General features: G+C 48.8%; 6 protein-coding genes across 6 annotated transcripts; 4 read left to right on the top strand and 2 right to left on the bottom strand.

The window, feature by feature from the left end:
* Positions 1–831: 831 nt before the first annotated feature.
* Positions 832–2,640, bottom strand: BU24DRAFT_434103 (uncharacterized protein; the record flags this gene model as incomplete). Its single annotated transcript, XM_033530011.1, has 4 exons — positions 832–1,869; positions 1,927–2,285; positions 2,336–2,493; positions 2,600–2,640. The coding sequence occupies 4 exons, from the start codon at positions 2,638–2,640 to the stop codon at positions 832–834; spliced, it is 1,596 nt and encodes a 531-aa protein (XP_033383342.1).
* Positions 2,641–4,348: 1,708 nt separating this feature from the next.
* BU24DRAFT_423922 (uncharacterized protein) lies at positions 4,349–5,715 on the top strand. The gene is made up of 3 exons (XM_033528372.1): positions 4,349–4,591; positions 4,766–5,320; positions 5,367–5,715. Exons 1-3 carry the CDS (start codon positions 4,442–4,444, stop codon positions 5,418–5,420), a joined length of 759 nt encoding a protein of 252 aa, XP_033383341.1. The 5' UTR covers positions 4,349–4,441; the 3' UTR covers positions 5,421–5,715.
* Positions 5,716–5,860: 145 nt separating this feature from the next.
* Positions 5,861–6,724, top strand: BU24DRAFT_463727 (uncharacterized protein; the record flags this gene model as incomplete). Its single annotated transcript, XM_033532160.1, has 1 exon — positions 5,861–6,724. The coding sequence occupies one exon, from the start codon at positions 5,861–5,863 to the stop codon at positions 6,722–6,724; it is 864 nt and encodes a 287-aa protein (XP_033383340.1).
* Positions 6,725–8,115: 1,391 nt separating this feature from the next.
* On the top strand, positions 8,116–8,707 carry BU24DRAFT_410686 (uncharacterized protein; the record flags this gene model as incomplete). The annotated part of the gene is made up of 2 exons (XM_033526005.1): positions 8,116–8,146; positions 8,304–8,707. 2 exons carry the CDS (start codon positions 8,116–8,118, stop codon positions 8,705–8,707), a joined length of 435 nt encoding a protein of 144 aa, XP_033383339.1.
* A 905-nt stretch (positions 8,708–9,612) lies between these two features.
* On the bottom strand, positions 9,613–12,321 carry BU24DRAFT_493482 (ankyrin). Its single transcript, XM_033533968.1, has 4 exons — positions 11,666–12,321; positions 11,022–11,613; positions 10,882–10,967; positions 9,613–10,831 (listed from the first exon to the last, which is right to left on the bottom strand). The coding sequence occupies exons 1-4, from the start codon at positions 12,079–12,081 to the stop codon at positions 9,910–9,912; spliced, it is 2,016 nt and encodes a 671-aa protein (XP_033383338.1). The 5' UTR covers positions 12,082–12,321; the 3' UTR covers positions 9,613–9,909.
* Positions 12,322–15,080: 2,759 nt separating this feature from the next.
* Positions 15,081–15,726, top strand: BU24DRAFT_451906 (uncharacterized protein; the record flags this gene model as incomplete). Its single annotated transcript, XM_033531152.1, has 3 exons — positions 15,081–15,273; positions 15,354–15,520; positions 15,581–15,726. Exons 1-3 carry the CDS (start codon positions 15,188–15,190, stop codon positions 15,724–15,726), a joined length of 399 nt encoding a protein of 132 aa, XP_033383337.1. The 5' UTR covers positions 15,081–15,187.
* Between the last annotated feature and the right edge of the window lie 227 nt (positions 15,727–15,953).

Genomic DNA, 15,953 nt, shown 5'->3' with positions numbered 1-15,953 from the left:
GAAGGGAGATAAGTTTGTTGCGGTTTATCTTGTGATATTTGAGGTTCTTTGTGCTTACGCAGGTAGGTAGGTAAGATAGAACCATGGGTAACGTGAAGATTGTAGGCGTAGGAGGACGCCTTTGTGAAGACGTGGGGTGGGGTTTTATGATGTATGTATGTTGTGTGTGGTATGGTATGGTGTGGTAGGATATAGTAGGATATGGCTTTGAGCTCAGGTACTACTAGAAGGAGGGGGTTAGGGTTAGGGCATGGCATGCCTAGGGACTATGCAGGTCCGGACAGTCTACCGGTGTACGTTGTTGTTGTTGATGAACCGGGGGGCATTCTGATTCTTCCTTTGAAATCGCTGATTATCACATACAATGTCATTCATCATCACGTTTCAATACACTCGTGTTCAAAATTTTAATTCATCCACTTGATGAGATGTGCGCATTTTGCAGCAATATGCCCTTGGGGTATCGAATCTAAGAAAACATCTCCCTCCCTAGCGAAAGAGACAAAAGGAAGGGAAAACCCGTCATGCCCCCATTTTTGATGTGATCCCTGAATCCTTGCTTGTGTAGGTTCCTCCTGTCGATGATGTTGATAGAGAAATGTTGATGCTACTGCTTGGAAGAAGAGAAAAGACCGCCTATGTACTGAGTGGACATGCCGGACGATGCGAGAATGACAATCGCGACGAACACTGTTGTGAAAGTGGGAGTAAGAGGTGCGGGAGATGGATGTCTCCGGCAAAGAATGTGAATGTGTGGGTATATGAATGCCTGATGAGCTCGCTGGTGATTGCAGATCGCTCTACGATACGTTAATATCGTGATAGTAGTCCTTATGACATGAGGAAGTTTGAGAAGTCTTCCGCGCCGGTGGTTGCAATGGGGTCTTCTAGCGGCACCCCGTTGTGTCCTCCATGTGTCAAGCAGCCAACGCACTCGCACCCATCGCCACATTGGCATGTCCCTGTTGCATCGTCGCACCCGGGCAGGACAAGCTCTTGCCAGAAGTATGACGATGGCGAAAGTGTTGGCGTCTCTTCATCCTTACCCTCGCTGGGACTATCGAGGAACGCCGGGCTTGAGGTCGAATCTTCGGTCTTCATCGGAGGGCACGGTTCTTGGGGCTTTGGTTGCATGTCGTACTGTGAGCCGGCAACTGGTGGTGTCTGGAGTGGGGTGGAGCTGCTTTGTTGAGCCCAGGGATTGGCCAAGTCGACGGGGGCGTTCGGTACGCCCATCATGGAAGAAATGTTCCCATCAAAAGGCAGATGTCCGCTCGGAAGTGGTGAGAAGGGTTGGGGGTGTGGAGTACTGTTGAATGCCATGGACTGGTTTGCTTCTGCGCCGAAACCTGGTTGGTGTGGATAGGTGGGGAGATCGTAGGTTGGGGCTGGGAACGACCCAAACCCTCCAGTATTCATATACTGATGCATGGTGCGAAGATACTCGGTCATTGTCGCATTATGCGGGTGTGCTGCACAGCCGAAACAGCTACATGAATCTCCACATTGGCAATTGTGCTCGACTGTTTGAGCCATTGGCATCGACGGCGCATGCTGCTGGAATGCCATGTGGTTGTAAATAGGCGTATTAAACCCATAAGGAACTGGCATCCCCATGTTTGTGGACATGTTAAAGCCAAAACTTTGATGTATGCCTCCGAAAGGTGGCGTCTGGTATTGGCCCTGGTGTGGGAATTGAGGGTATTGGTTGAATTGCTGACCGAAATTTGGCTGAGCAACGGGCTGGATGAAGGCATCTTGCTGCGTTGGTTGGGTGGATCCAGAGCAGCATGACTTCTTTTCTATGGCCGGTTTTGGGGCCTCTTGTATTTTGTTCGCTGTACCACTACAACAGCCACCGCCACCCTGCTGTTGCACGACAGCATTGGTGGAGGGCGCCGGTTTTGGTTTGCAACAGGAAGAGACTTGGGGTGACTCTGACGATGCAGGCGCGTCCGGAAGTCGTATATCTGAGCCGTGGCTTTCTTTCCGTGATGGCGACGGCTGGAGACGCGGTGTGGAACTAGCACTTGAAGGTGGCGATGCCGCGTTACTGATGCTTCTTTCTGATGGCGCAAAGGAGGCGTTGGTGGGTGTACTAGTCACGAACGATGAAGAGTCAGTCTCGGCTTCTTGATTTGCTTTGATGGCCTTCTCTATTGAGACTGACGCAAGCGCACTCGTAACCGTAGACTTTCGCCTCCTGTTCTTCTGCACCCGCGCACTCGATCCCGAAGCAGAAGCTACAGTCTGTTTCCGTCCTGATGGACAGGCACATTCCGAAGCTGTAATTGTATTAGAGTGTCATGTTTTAAACGAAAAGTAGGAAACATACTCTTGGGGATTGTATAGTTGATAACTACACGATCACAGCTACATGACCCTGTTGGATGTGGACAAGTGCTGAGCGGCCGGCCTGGTTTTCTGACCTCGAGCAAGACTCGATCACGGTGGTCACACTTTGATGAGCGATGACCTCGGATACAGGGGCCACTGTGCTATGTTAGAATGGAATGCTCGAGGGAGGTGTGCCGTTGCATTTATCTGAATTTGAGAAGATAATGCGCTACACGGCCGAGAGATTAGGAGAGACGCTTACCATGCCACCTTTTTCCGCTCATTGTTGATTTCAGCCCACATCTTGGGACTCGAGAGATGACTGCCGGGACTCTTATCAGAATCCGCAACTAATCATCCGCTTCGCGTGGAACTAAGGGTAATGCAGTCCCTGTGAATTGGAGTACGAACAAACAAGATCAAAGACAATCACCCAAGCGCACGTGTAGCCACACTGCGGGGAGTTTGCTGTGCGGGCAGCGGTAGCACGGACGGTCCCAGGGTCCCGTGGTGGCTTGGTTGGAAGGACCCGGATACTGGAAAGAAACCGAGAGCTTGTTGCAGGCAGAGAGCGATCGTAATGCAAACCGCAGTAGGTTTGGTTGGTCGGAATGGAGAATGATGGATGAATGTGAGGCAGGAGATGAGCAGGAAAGAGCAGATTAATCTACAGTGCCGGACGGCGGGGGGCGATACAGAAGCGAGCAGCGAGCGCAGAGGGATAGTTGCCGAAGGGATTAAAAAAACTGGAGTCCTGACGGTCCTTGTCGTCCTGGCGGTCCTGGCGGTTCTGGAAGGGGTAGTAGTCGAGCAGTCGTGGGTTGGACACTGGGAATGTGTATAACTGTATGGTAATCGATGTTACGGTTGAGGATGACTGCACGTGGGGAGAATTGGGATGATTGGCGGGTGTAACCGGCTGTTGGCTCAGGATGGGAATTTGATGAGGCAGTGAGTACCTTTGGTGTACCGTGTAGGTTAGGCGGTGGCAGAGGTGGACAAGATGAATCAGGTCAAGAGTATAACTAATGGGCGGATACGACGGTGGATTGGCGAGAGGTTGGCGAGAGGACCTGGAGAGGAGACCGGACAGGACCTGGACTGGGTGGTGAGTCTGTGAGACTGTGAGTGGTGGTGGTGAGGAGTGACTCGAGTGAGTGGTGGGTGGTGAGATGGTGAGAGGTCGTTACGGGCGGCGTTGAAAGTGAGCAAGTTTCATTACTGTGTTCGGCTAAGGCCAGTTGTGTTCTGTAGCCAGTGGGCGTTTCTTACTGGGCAGTCGCGCTAGGGTCTCGAACGCCGGACCAGACGATCTACCGTCGTTTGGCCTGATTAAACAACTTTGTTCCGTACTGTGTATGTACTGTACGGTAGTCTGTAGAAGAAGAGAAGACGAAGATTCCTCGTGACTCGTAGTGCGATCGCGGAATTCCTTTTTGGTGTTCGGTGTAAAGTTCCTTGCAGTAGAATTCCGAAGAGTCGAGTCCAAGATACTTTTTGCCCGCAAAAGGAAGGCGTGCAATGATGCGATTCCTCTACACAAAGAGACTGTACCGCTTCTTTCCAGTCCCTTTCCTCTCCAAACGAACAGAGGAATTCTTTGTATGAGGCCTCGGCAATAATTAATTGGCAATACCAGTAGGTAGGTATAGGTACCGTGTGCTAAGTCAGACCCTGTCCTGGGGTGTGACCCTGCGTCCGCCTTGTCCGTCGAAGCCCTAGAACGCGTGGGGAAAGTCAATTTCTCAGGCGGCAAGCGAGTCCATCATGGTAATGGTAACACAAACACCCACGTTGTTGTCCTCGTTTGGTCGTATTGTGGACGTTGTTCTGTTGGTCTCGACGTGCGGGTTGGTGGTTAGTGGCATGAGTGGGTGTGGGTATCCGAGGATGGGATGGGATGGGAAGCGAGTGAGACGTCGACGTCCAAGTAAAGTAGACTTCCCGGCCTCGTTTGCGTCATTGGCTGATCCAGAGTTGGAAGCCACACTCCAGCCACTTTCGGCTCAACCACGTGACCATCGTTTTTCACTGGCTTCCACATACTTTGATTTCTGAAACGAATGTACAACCTTATCTTCTACGACGTTTCAATAAACTAAAAATGGCTTCCGACTCAGGGGACGAAGGGGTCGATCTGTTCAAGGAGCCCGATGACTACTATCAGCCAGAGAAGGAAGCCACCTTCGCATCCCACCAACTGCTGTCTGGAAAAGACCTGAATATCAGGCTCGTTGGTCACAATCCACTTTGGGTAAGGTCATGAAACACTCTCCTACACAACTAGGAAATGGAATCAATCTAGATATTCCGACGAACCGTTTCACATCAATATATTGAGTTTATTTTCGACCGATCTGCCTATTTTGAAACTTTCCTGTTGGTGTCTGTGCGGGGTACTTCGCGACCAAGAGACTGACTGCTGCAGGGCCATTTCCTGTGGAACGCCGGGCGGACCATCTCTCACTACCTAGAAGAACGTTCAGACGAACTCGTCAGAGGGAAAACAATTCTCGAATTAGGAGCTGGAGCCGGATTACCAAGTCTTGTCTGCACCCTCAATGGCGCTGCTCAGGTCGTGGTCACGGACTACCCCGATGCTGATCTTATCGATAACCTACGATACAATATCGATCATTGCAACCTTCTCCCCAGCCCCAAGGCTATTGTCGCCGAGGGCTACCTATGGGGCGCTCCCGTTGATCCATTGACGAGCCACATCACCGATCCAGCTGGATTCGACGTCTTGATTCTCGCCGACCTGCTTTTCAATCATTCTGAGCATGCAAAACTCGTCAAGACTGTGCAGTTGACTTTGAAGAAGTCGCCACAGTCGCGAGCATACGTCTTCTTTACTCCCTACCGCCCTTGGCTGCTGGAAAAGGATTTGGCATTCTTTGATCTTGCAAAGGAAGCTGGGTTCGCCGTCACCAAGACATTCGAAAAAGTTATGGACAAAGTCATGTTTGAGGAGGACCCTGGTGTAAGTATTGTCCGTCAAACCATGGCGTGGTGGCTTACGAGTATAGGACGAACTTCTACGAAGAACTGTTTATGGCTACGAATTAAGCTGGAGTACTTAATAGATGCGAAGAGTCCACAACAAAAAACTGCTCGAAAAAGATACCCCAAAGGCAAAAGCCACACACGATAGAGCTGGGAGAATTCAAGAATATTCTTTGTTCCATTTTGAACATGTCACCACCTGTCTCAAAACTCGCATTTAAGCTCATGACTACGTCTATTGATACCACATACAAACAAGTTTCATGCTAAGCATCCCATTCCGTATTCGCCAATCGATCCACGTGAGGATCTAGAACTCTACACGAAACGTCATTGGCCGCACGGCCTCTACTATCGAAGCGAAAAAACAACACATTGTTCGACCCACTTCACAATGTTCCCCAAGCTCTGGGTATAACTTAACATCGCAGGATCGCCGCACATCACGGCCAGCATCTATTTATAAACCATGTATCTTTAATCCCAACATCGACAAGATAGATCACCACGTCCAAACATGCACGAAAAACATACAACCTCGATCCCACAATTCCCCCCGTCGGCACTCGTACCCAGCTTGCCTCCACCACCACCACAGTCCGTACGACTATCGTACATGCGCGGCCCAAATGTCACCATCACGCTGCACCACCCGACCTCCAAACCCCATCTCCTCCCCATGAAGATGCCAGAACGGCTGCTCCACCTCTACCTGCCCTCAACCCTGCTCTCCAAATCCCTAACCACGGACCCTTCCACCGGCGCAAAAACCCTCACACTGTTCCCGCAATCATCGCCACCATCATCATCACCAACATCACCATCCTCTTCCCCAGCAACAACGACAACGGAAATCGACATCCCCGCCCTCACCCTCCTCTTCAACCACCTCAAAGGCCTCATGTGCACCAACGCCCCCTGGAACGTCCTCCCCGCCACCCCGACCCTCCACCACTGCATCCTCGCGCTCCGCGCATGCGAGATCCTGCATCTCTCCGCCGGCGCGCAGACGCTGGCAGCGAAGCTCATGGGCATGGTGTACGGGACCGAATTGTCCGCCGACGACGTGCGGGACCTGTGGCTCGCGTTCGGGAGGCAGGAGGAGTGGATGCGGGCGGTTGCGCGGAGCATTGCGCGACGCAGTGTGTGGGGTGGCGGGCTCAGGGACGGGGAGTTTATCGAGTGGTTTCTTGTTAGTGGGGAGGTGCCGTGGAGGGAGAGGGTGGGGATGACGGAGGCGATTAAGAGGATGAGGGAGGAGTGTGAGAGGGAGGCTGGGAGGGGGAACGGGGTCAGGAGTAGGAGGAGTGGGAAGAGGAGGAGGAGTAAGGTGGAGTTGTTGCTGTGGAAGGGGAGGAGGGCGGCTTGTTCGGCGTGTTGATGAGGTGCGTTTGAGTCTCCTAGATTGGGCATCCAATGTCTCGGTCTCCACGACATTAGACTGAACCTGCCCCTTCCACCCAAATAGAATCAAATCGAGCCTTTGGTGAGGAGACGCGACGCAACGAACGAAAACCACATTAAACGACAACGAAATCTCCCTAGCATCTAGAATCTACATACACGACGCAACGAACGAAGCATATAGCATATACGTACATACACACACATCTCAATGAATCTTTCCAGTCACCCACACCTACATACAAATTCAAGAATTATCAGTCATTTATCACAACATTCTTCAAAGAGCAGATCTTAGTTAACCCAAAGGTGTTGTCCATGTCGCAGTTATTGTTCACGTCGCAATCCCAACCCCCCCTCCCCCGTGTAGTCACAATGTTATACCAAATAGCATATCATCCCGTGCCACACAGTCATACATCGCAAAGCCAATCGACACTATATCCACGACCTCTACAAATCCATCGCCCAGCTTTTCCACCTTCTCGGAACCGACCAGTGCACTTTTCTTCCAAGCAGCAGGCAAGTTTCGCGCGTCTTTAACCCCACAAAGCTTACAGGTTACCCCATATGCGACAATGCCTCTGCAGAGGCGCTTTGTGTCCGGGGCCGACCTCAATATTCTTTGAGCGAAGCTCGTTGAGTGTCAGTGTTGATGTTTTACTGATGGAGTCGGGTGGAGCTTCTTGTGTAGTTGTAAACCGTACCTATGTGAGAAAGATAAAAATTTGAATTGAAGACATCAGAAACCACGAACAAATCATTAGCCAGATCCTCTCTGTATCCTCATTACCCCACAAACCGCCATCCCCTCGAACCGCCCTGAAGACCCAAACCTCCCACCACAATTAGCATATCCCATCCACCGAGCATCAGTAGTTGAGTGCTAACAACGATCGAATGACATAGCCACAACCATGAGCAACACTCGTATCGACGGCGACGCTTCACGAGGACTCCCATAGGGACAACAGCTCTCTAACTATTGCCCGCGTCAATGAACGTAATGGTTAGGTTCCTGGTAGCAACAGAGATCAATTCCATGTTTGCATGTATGCCTAGATGTGAAGAGGCGTGTAGATGGGTTAGTATAGACGCAGACCAGGAACCGTGTACCCTGTGTGGTACTGTAGAGACGAAGAATGATATTATATCGCTACTATATGATACTGAGCCTTTTCTTCGGACGGCCGTATTTCATTCTTGGCGCTATAGTATAATTTTGGCATGGCTATAGAGATCACATCTGCATGTCAGTAATTCAAGGCAGCAACCGCCCACGGAAGCCTAGCGGTAAGAGCGTTCGGATTCATGTCGCTGAGTGTAGATAGAGTAAATGCATGAATATCCTAAACAAAGTGTCCTGCAATGAATGCGAAACGGGTAGTTACTCTCGTTTGTAAGTCGCGGAATCGCGAAGACAATGGAAGCGTCTTGAGGGTTACTGCGTCAAGATTCCCTTCGACTATCTAGTAGCAGGGCGAGACTCATCTTGGTTACCTCATCATTACTGGAAGACATTATGATCTAAATTTACAAACTACTCAAATTTTCAGGTCTATCACTACAAAGCCAGAATTTGCATATACATCCGTATTATTTATACAGGACGGGGACATCTTCAAAGCGAAATTCTTCGGCCGCGGAAAAGTCGATACCAAAAAATTACAAGACGTTCAGCATATTCCTCCAGACTCGTCCTATCCTACGGTCAGACCCGGCTGCAATGTGGCAGAGGCATGCCATGTTAAAACCTCTACCCTCTTCGCTACAGTCACTTAATAACAACATACAGACTACTCTTACGATACACATTACGCTACTTAAAATCCATGCTGATCTGTTCTCTACCCAGCCATGGTTCCAAGAATACTGGCTCACATGCGTCATATTTCTCAAACAGCAGATCTTGGCTAATCTGGAGGTGTTGTCCATCCCGCCTGTACTGTTCACGTCTTAGTAACAATCCCCCTGTGCAGTTAGTTGATTCTAAACAGCACCTTATCCTATACTATACTACTATATTACAAAACTAATAAGTACTATATCTACAATCTCTCTAACTTTATTGTATATCTCTTCTGCTAACTCTAAACTGACTAGTATACTTAAATCTAGAGGTATAGGCCTATTCTACGCATCTCCTAGTGTACTAAGCTGATAGGTTGTACTGCATCAGAATGATATCTTTTGGTAATGCAAATCATATCCGAATCTAGCCTCAGTGTTCTCTGAAGTTTGTTAAGGGTCAGCGTTAATACTTCACTGGAGTTAGGTGTGGCTTCTTGTAGGGTTCGTGCAGTGCCCGTGTTCATGTCGGGGAAAGGATAAGTTACAAAGAATGATGATTTGATTAAGTAGACATTAGAGAACGCGAATAAATCATTGACCAAATTTGTCCCCGTGATTCCCATTACCCCATACCCCACATCGCCCCTGAAGCCCCCCAACCTCGCAACCCATCTACCCTCCCACCACCACACCATCAGCATGTCCCATCCACCTACAACCACTCATATCCATCCCATCTCAATCTCTGGAACGAAGCAAAAAAAATAAAAAACATACAACAGCGGGGATTCGCTGATGGTCACCCACTCAACTACTAGTCCGCCGGTACTATGCTTAAGTATGGCTGAGCGAACGGGAAGCCCTGTTTTCATAGTCCAATGGTCGTATGTGGGAGATACATTATTTTGGTGGCTTATGACGGTGGGTGCTGGGAAAGGGGAGTGTATGGGGGGAGGTTTGGGATAGGAGGAGAGGAGGATGGGTGGATTGTCAGTGCGGTGACACTGAAGTAACACCAGGAGAAGAGGTGGGAAAATTGTCCAGAAACGGTTATAAGGAGCGAACTATATTTTTCGACAGATACATAAGGATGATACGGATTTTTAATTCTTATATCTAGTAGGATAACCTGATTCTTGCCAAACGAGGATACTGGGTGGTTATTGTTGCGTAAAGACTCCTGTAGAGTCGGGGCCATCGTAGGCACGACCTGCAACCGGTGACCTGTTAGGATAGGTCGATATTCGCCATTGTCGATAGGCCTCCGGAGATAGATGAATGATGCCTCAACCTCTCCAGGTCACCCTGATATATCTTCCTAGATGAGCTGTTCCTGGTGGCTTTCCTCTTACTCGTGATCTCCGAATAGCCTCACTTACCCCGTATATGAGTCTCACATCCGCGCTCGTGAAACGTCATGACTAACAACAGCAGTCCACACAGGACCAAGAGACACATGGACCATGCGATGCACGAGTTCCTGTACTTCATCCACGATTGGAGCATTGACCTCCTCCAATGAAAAGAATCGGCCAAACCAACGAGATCGCTTTCCACGATAGGTGCAGGTACCTGCCGCATCCCGCTCAAATACTGCAGCACTGAGTGAGATCTGTAATGACTAGCCACCATGATCGGAGTCTTCCCATCATTGTCGACTGCATCGAGCAGATGGGCAAATTCCAGTCCAACCAGATGCTTTACAGCGATTTCGTTTCCCCACATGCAAGCGTGATGTAATGCATTTCGGCCTTGGCTATCTACGACGTTGATGTCAACTCCCCTAGTAAGAAACACATCAATTACTTCTGTGCGACTGCTTTCAGTGGCGTAGTGGAGTAAGCTACGCCCCTGGTAATCCGGCATACTGAGACTAGCAGCGTCCGGGCGTTGGAGCAGAGTACAGATGAGATCTAGATTACCACGTCGTGTGGCGTAATGTAGCATTGATTTCCCCTGGCGATCTTTGATTGCAAGCTGCGACGTTGCGTGAGATGGAGATCGCCGGGTCGTCGAAAAATTATCTACCCCATCGCATCGTAGCAGTTCTTGGGGGTGTGAACGCCTGGACCATGATAAATAATGCAGAACAGTCATGCCATTGCTGTCCTGTGCCCAGGTATCGATGTCATCAAGGTGGTACTGGAACACGTATGCAGTGATGCTGTTGTAGAAGGTGTGGAGTGCTGAACGTCCACTGCTGTCAGGTTGGCACAGATCTGCCCCCAAGGCTAAGAGTCGGCACGTGCATTCGTGATCACGACCCCGTCTTATGGACACATGAAGTGGCGTTCTGTACTGCGTGAGATGCGAATGATATCGATGACGAGATACTAAACTTACTCGCCTTGAAAATTTGCTTTGTTCACATCTGCTCCGCAGCTTTGGAGCAGTAAAAGGATGTCTGCTTGATTGAAGCGTACAGCGTACTTTGATATGTTAAAATCGAACTAACAACTGAAAGTAGGGAGATTTAATCGTACATGTAAAAGTGTACATCCACCTGGGTTGGTAGAATTCAAGTTCAGTGCTCCTGACGAGATTCTCTGTCTAATTGCGTCAATGTCTCCCGTCTCTACAGCCTTAAAAGCGGAATGATCCCATGGTAAGATAATCGAAATGGATGGGTTACACTTTAAAGTAAACCCTCCCATGCATGATGAATTGTGGACGAAGAACAGGACAACTGCTAATCTTGTATGGAAAAGGCGACTGAATCGAACAGCCAGTGATATGGTAAAGCCACTGGAGGTATAGTACTGTTGGCCTTTTGGGGACCAACGTCTGCATATCGCCGGCCCACCTTCGAGCTCTAATCTTAGGGCGGTTGGTATGCTGACATGATTTCGGTACCTAAGCAATAAACCTACTGGAAAGACCATTTCGGATAAACTTCTCAGTGCTTGATGCAATTTTGACGAATCAATGAATGTATGTATAGATGCTTTGTCGTGTTTCGTTGGAATCGCAGAAACGGTGAAAGCAGATCCGTATTTACGGCAGGTTTCCGAACTCACTTCGCAGCAAGGCCTTGCCACGGGGCTAGTTTGTTCCATTATTTTAGATAACATCGAACTAGGGGTTGGTCAGTCTTATCGCCATTCAAGCTTATCAAGAGCGACATTACAATTCGACAGTTCGCACAGCCTGACCAAAGATCAAGTCGTAATGTTCCAAATTATCAAAGAACTTCCTGAGTCGACGATCGAATAACCATTTAAAGCTTTCTTTTGCACGGGAGACCCCTCTTCGTGCTGAAGCTTGTGCTCTTCTGTCTAGATAATCCTGTATCTCTTCGATGTCTCGCATAAACGCAACCATACCGTGGTGAGTCGAATTGAGCTGGTAGCCTTTTGGCAGCCTTGCGGATGCTTTCAAGAGGTGTTCCATGCTCACTTGCAGATGCTGCAGCTTTTTCCTTTGAATCTGGATTTCCTTCGGCGCATCTTTGATGTCGAGGATCAAGTCATAGAGAAACTTACATGTGCCCGTCGCGGCTGTTAGAACGGTTATGATACTAGCTGATGTTGAGATTGGATCCATGATGAGAACTGGTGAATACGACCAGTAGATTGGCTGCGTTTGATACAAAACGTAGATCTATAGACGAAGGTATGAAAGAAAGTGATAGATAATAGGGACAGATGTCAAAAAGAGTCTCATCAAGAAGTAAAAGGTAAAGAGGGCCAATTCATGGAAGGGTGGAGATCGTCAGGCTGGCGCTTAGATACCCCATTTATGGAAGGAGGCCTTGGCAATATGAATGACGGATACTTAAGTAGCCCATACAGTAATGAGCCCATATATTGATTTGACTGCGTAGCAAAACGTATTGAATGCCTTGCACGACGCTTTTGCCGTGAGTTTTGCCCTCCGTCGAGGTATCGAATCACAACACGCCACGCGAGCACACTCGGTGGCCATCTTCACGAGGCTGAAAGCATGGGAATTAGAGAATCAAGGTGGTTAAGCCTCGCAACCGGTCAGAGAGAGTAAGCTTCACCGGAAACCTCTACTTATACACGCATCACCGCACGTCCTCCTTGATCCGAGTCTGTTTTCTCACTATCCCAACGACGAGGCTTCCAAGCAAATCCGTATTCCAAAACAACAACGAAGCGCGACTCCCCTAATTCCCAAAGATGGACGCACAAATCGCAGGTCCCGTGGGCTCTCAACTATGTGCCCATTTTGCTGAAGGAGCCGAGGTGTGGGCATTTGACGGTCGTAAGGGCTCATTGCGTTCCTACGTCATTCTCTTCCTCTTACACGAGTGGACACTGCTCAAGGTTAACAGATCTATTGCTAACGTGTCTTGTGTGAGATATTAGAGTGGAAGAAAGGGATTGTGATCAGTATATCTGATAGCACACCAAAGTCAAGACGTTATGAAGTGCGACTGATTGAGGATGGGGACTATTGTGAGACATTTGGGATCGGGGAACTACTCGGCAGAGGTGGGATGGCTACCTAGAAGGACCCTGGGAACTAATAGTTATGTGCCTCATACCTGCCGTGCGTACCTACGTGTTACGAGGTATCTGCTGTGTAAACTAGTAGGCCAGAGTTCATGTGATTCCGAGATGGGTATTGTGGCGTAGCAGGATAGATGAGGCTATTCGGGGGATTACGTGTATGGGAAAGGGAATAGGCAGGGCATAGATAGATTAATAAGGCTTGCTAAGAGAGATTAAGGCACTATCTATTTACCTTGTAAGGCATATCGACAGAGGCGAATATCTACTTGTCCTGCCTATATACCAATTGCGGGTGGTGTCTGTGATGCTCCCTCCTATAGAGACGCCTAAACGCGACAGTATTTAAGAGGTTAACACATACTGTGCAATAATATCGACCACGAAATTGAGATGATTAGAGAGCTCTTCCTTAATTTCTATCGATTTCAACCACTCCAGCAACCGGAATCAGGTCCTAATGCTACCATAACAAATCGTTAATCTGTATAAATATGAATCAACTATCAGTCCTATCAGAACTAGATCAATATATCTAGCATTAGTGGTGGATATCAAGGTGATTGGGAGGTGCGGAGTAATCACTTTGAATCCATCATTTCTAACAAGACATCGGCTTGTATGTACATACACTCACTGTTTGGCCAGTAATTTTGTATTAGGGCTCGTGCGCTACTTGGCCGAGTCGGGCAATGTGAGATTCCCCTCTATTCGAAGCGGATGTTGAATATTGTGTAGTCTGACTGCACTTTCCAGTGCTGATACCCTGATGATCTTGTCCTAGCCTGTCGCATCATAGAATATAATATCCCTTTAAAGGCCTCTTTTTACACCCCTGCTACGCGTCCCTGTATTGCAGGGTAGATTTTCAACTTTTTACTGTAGATAACTCTTGATCGAAATATATAGAGAATCAGAAGTGTTGCTGAGCGACTGACATTACCCTTTATTATCATATGTTGGGTAAGGTACACTTGGATATCGAAAAAAATCAAAGGGACATTTGCCTCGTGGGTCCAGGCCCTCAGGGCGTGGGGGGACATGGGAACTACAAGTACTTCTACCCCGCCCCCGCCTGCCCAGATTAGCGAGCTCATGGCACTAAACTACAAGGAGAGCTGGCGAGATCCGTCATGTAACACTGTCTGCTGAACAATAATGGCACGACTGGAACTTGCTTCGTACCTCGTAGCACCAATGCAAGTGTCATGGTCCCCCCGTTCCCGGAAGACGTTTTGGCTAATGGCCTCATGTATCGGTATGTACGAGGTATGATGTATTAGACGAATTCTTCACTTCCTGCTCCGCCCACTCTGTCTGCCATGTGCATTTGTTCTCTTCTACACAGTATGTAGGTTACAGGGGGTTTTCCATGCGCAAAAAGGCACAGACTAGCTGCCAAGGGAAATTTATACGAGTGGACAGCAGCTCAAGGACTGAGGATTTACCAGACTATTGCGCCACCTTTGCTCGTAGGCGCTCGTAGGGACAAGATTTCGGGATCGGAAAGGGAGGTTTGCCAGTGCTGCCTAGCCTTGTGCCTACCTCGTGCGAGTAGTTTCCTGGTACATATACGGGTAGAACCATGAACGGCCCGGTGAACACCGCTGGAACAAGAAACATGATCTGCCATCATCTAGACAGATTCAAGACCATTGCGCCACATTCGAGCGGCCATCGCTGCGCCACAGCCTACGTGCCTGTTCTCTTCTACAATACTCCTCGCTCCAGGATCGATGTTCCTTGGTTGAAGCCACCTACCTAGATAGGCCTCAAGCTCTAAGCTGCAGAGAGAATCATAGACCAGATGTTGTAGTCTTGGTGGATATTGTAGTGGTGCAGGTCAGTGTAGGACGTACATAACAGAATCGCAACCATGATCAAAACACTGCAGGAAAGCATAATGTCTACTCGTCGAATGCAGAATCACCTTACAATAAGTGAGTGTGCCTGGCGCAGCGCAGCCACGCACAACGGTGTATGCTAAGGAGCACACCGGCCACCATACTGCGAGCAATCCTTTCAAGACTAAACTTAAGCTCACTGGTCTTTCTAATTGCACCCACTCGAACACTGCGACTTTCGTCCTCCGCGATTCATAACACTCAAATCCGCCGCAAAACCAGCTCCGACTCTAATGAACAACCTGCTCCTACAACCTTAGACAGTGCAGCATGTGCTGGCCATTCCGCCGGCCATCCCTTCGGCATTCGCGTACTGCCAAACAGCAGGATATAAACCATTCGTCCCAACGCAAGAGGTGGGTCACATCAAAACCTCGGACCACTCCGAAGAAACGTTCCACTTTTCAAAATTCATGCTAACCTATCTTCCGCCCAGGCACAACCCCAGCATCAATGGCTCGCGTGATTCGTCGCAAACACTGTCGATATTGCAAAGGCAGGACGGCGTCGATGGTGCATCTACAACCAGACCATCGAGCCCGCATCTAAGCTATAATCCTTCCCAGAATACGCCCGAAGAGCAGCCCACATCCGTACTACATGGTAAGAATCCTATGATTGACGCTCAGAAATTGATGGTCGGACTGGCTAACCTTCTCCCAGATCACGACGCCTCGAAGCACCACACCACATCCGAACCTCAGCAGCCCCGGCACGATCTAATTCCACAAGGCCCGGCGGATAGTGAGCTAGATAGGGAGCTCCGTGCCCTTGATCTTTATTATTCTCGGCCAAGCTGGCGTTTATAAGCCCGGTGCATCATACCATTGTTCCCCACTACGTCATGGTTCATATTCCATGTTTTTTTTTTGGTAACGAACATACGTCCCTTTCTATTCTATGTTTTTCTTTAGTAATGAATCTACGTCCCTTTCTATTCTATGTTTTTCTTTAGTAATGAATCTACGTGCCTTTTTATTCCATGTTTTTCTTTAGTAATGAATCTACGTGCCTTTTTATTCCATGTTTTTCTTTA

The sequence above is a fragment of the Aaosphaeria arxii genome (genome assembly GCF_010015735.1).
Source record: "Aaosphaeria arxii CBS 175.79 unplaced genomic scaffold BU24scaffold_5, whole genome shotgun sequence".
Taxonomy (NCBI): domain Eukaryota; kingdom Fungi; phylum Ascomycota; class Dothideomycetes; order Pleosporales; genus Aaosphaeria; species Aaosphaeria arxii.
This window is presented reverse-complemented; position numbering and strand designations above follow the sequence as displayed.